A 2500-nucleotide genomic window follows, 5' to 3' on the forward strand; every position below is an offset into this window, starting at 1 on the left:
AAGTGATTTGCTTGAAATAGTACCCAAGAATTTGGATTTGTGCTTATCATCAAAATGTATATGTTGTTATTAAGATGATCAACAAAAGTCTGCGGCTACGAAGCCACACCCCTCACCATGTGGCCATACCCCCCCCCCCCCCCCCCCCCTAAGAACCCTCACCGTCTCTCCCATAAGAAGCCTTTTTTTAAATCTAGCTTTTACAATGTACCTGTTCTGTAAACAGTTTCTGCTTGATACATGTATTAAATTAACTGAGCCACCATGTTTCCTCTTCCTACAGTGAGATCGACAAGAACCTCGACCAGATGGCCAACATGAGGAAGGACAAGATCATCATGGAGGGAAAGCTCAAGAAGTACGCTCAAACTTTAAAACACACCTCAGACTCTTGCAGTGTGTGTGTGTGTGCGTGCCACAGGCATGTGCTTGTGTGTGTGTATGTGTGTGTGTACTTTGCACGCGCGCGCGTGTGTGTGTGTACCATGGGACTGACCCTGTCTGTGATGGGTGCAGGTTGAGGGCCGTGCACGCCAAGCGCACGGGGAGGAGAGACGCCATGGCGGGCCCGGAGGACAACCAGTCGCTGGGAACGCCGTCCTCGGCGCTGAAACGCAAGCGGAAGGCGGGGGGGGACAGCGAGGAGGAGGAGGAGGAGGAGGAGGACAGCGACGAGCCAGCCGAGGACGACGAGGAAGAGGAGGAAGAGGAAATCAAGAAGGCGAAGAAGATTGAAATAGTTTGTGAAGAGGTAAACTTTGAGTAAACTGATAAATGGAAGAGTTGTAGTTGTTTGTGTATATACTGTATAACTGACCTATTTCTAACTTACATATATTTTGTTTCAGGACGAAGGGGACCAATCCACCAGCATAGAGGAACTCGAGAAACAGATCGACAAACAAGCCAAAGTACGTCCGTGTTACCCCACTATTTATCACATGTGTCAGTGCCAACACACTGAGCTGCTGGGTGACCACGGGAACGTGACGTTAATCGCCGCATGCGTCTTGCGTTGCCACAGCAACACCACCAGATCAGGAGGAAGCTGTTCGAGGCGTCCCATTCGCTGCGCTCCACGATGTACGGACAGGACCGCTTCCGCCGGCGCTACTGGGTCCTGCCCCACTGCGGGGGGGGTCTTCATCGAGGCCATGGAGAGCGGAGAAGGTACGTGGAGCGCCCGCTTCGCTAGGGTCAGCGTTCGTTCATCGTCAAAGGATCGATTGGTCGTAGCCTTGGAGCGGCGCGTTGGCTAGCGCGGCATTCGATGCGATGCAATTTGTCCGCATTGTTAATACGCAATAAGTCGGCATCCTCGTTGATTGATAATGAAAGGTTTTATTGAGCCTAATCAGCTGTAAACCAACCACTTTCTCTTCCTCCCTCTCACCCTGTCACCCTCTCTCCCTCTCTCCCTCTCACCCTGTCGCCCTCTCTCCCTCTCTCCATGTCACCCTCTCTCCATCTCACTCTCTCCCTCCCTTCCCCTCCCTCCCCCCCTCTCTCTCTCTCTCTCCCTCTCTCTCTCTCTCTCTCTCTCTCTCTCTCTCTCTCTCTCTCTCTCTCTCTCTCTCCCCTGTTGTCCTCTCCCCCTCTCTCTTTCTACCCCTCTCACCCTCTCTCACTCTCTCACTCTTCCCCTCTCTCCCTCTCACCCTCTCTCACTCTCCCCCTCTCACTCTCCCCCTCTCTCTTTCTCCCCCTCTCTCTTTCTCCCCCTCTCCCCCTCTCCCCCTCTCTCCCTCTCTCTTTCTCCCCCTCTCCCCCTCTCTCCCTCTCCCCCTCTCTCCCCCTCCCCCTCTCCCTCTCTCCCTCTCCCCCTCTCTCCCCCTCCCCCTCTCCCTCTCCCCCTCTTCGATCCCCCTTCTCCCTGCAGGCCCAGAGGAGCTGGAGGAGGAGAACCAGAGGAGGCAGAGGGCGGCAGAGGAGACCACCGTCAAGGAGGAGCCCCAGGAGATGGAGGTGCAAGACGAGGCGGACCTCCTGAAGGAGCAGCCCACCGTCGCCGTCGCCTCCGCCGAGGAGCCTCAGAAGGAGGAGTCGAAGGAACACGAGGAGGACGAGGACGAAGAGGAGGAGGAGGAGGAGGAGGAGGAGGAGGAGCAGAAAGGGTCTCCGGGCCCCTTCGCCGTGCTGGACACTCCCAAGAGGGAGGAGGAGGAGGAGGATCAGGAGGAGGAGGAGGAGAGATGTCTGCTCCACAGACACAATGGCAGCCCTCTGGCCATAGTGATGCCATCCTCGCCCACCCGCGATAGCCCCCCTCCGCCACCCGCGACCCCAGACGACAGCCCGCTGGGCCTGCCCCTGATCTCTCAGGCTGGGGGCTCAGGGTTGGGGTCTGGGTTTGGGTCAGGGTTCATGTCCGGGTCAGGGTTAGGGTTAGGGTTAGGTTTGCCCCCAGGGTTTGGATCCGGGTTGATGTTAGGATCGGGGCTGGCGTCAGGGTTAGGATCCGGGTTAGTCTCAGGTTTAGGATCGGGATTAGTGTTCCCCC

The 2500-nt window shown here is 56.7% G+C and overlaps 1 protein-coding gene across 1 annotated transcript in view; it reads left to right on the top strand.

The window, feature by feature from the left end:
- The window catches only part of baz2ba (bromodomain adjacent to zinc finger domain, 2Ba), a 72431-nt gene that overhangs the window by 58994 nt on the left and 10937 nt on the right, over positions 1-2500 (top strand). The window contains 6 exon segments of the mRNA XM_030376623.1: positions 284-358; positions 517-751; positions 849-911; positions 1025-1132; positions 1134-1170; positions 1880-2500. The exon segment at positions 1880-2500 is cut by the window's right edge and continues 368 nt beyond it. Coding sequence (XP_030232483.1) covers positions 284-358; positions 517-751; positions 849-911; positions 1025-1132; positions 1134-1170; positions 1880-2500 — 1139 coding nt within the window.

The sequence above is a fragment of the Gadus morhua genome, chromosome 14 (genome assembly GCF_902167405.1).
Source record: "Gadus morhua chromosome 14, gadMor3.0, whole genome shotgun sequence".
Taxonomy (NCBI): domain Eukaryota; kingdom Metazoa; phylum Chordata; class Actinopteri; order Gadiformes; family Gadidae; genus Gadus; species Gadus morhua.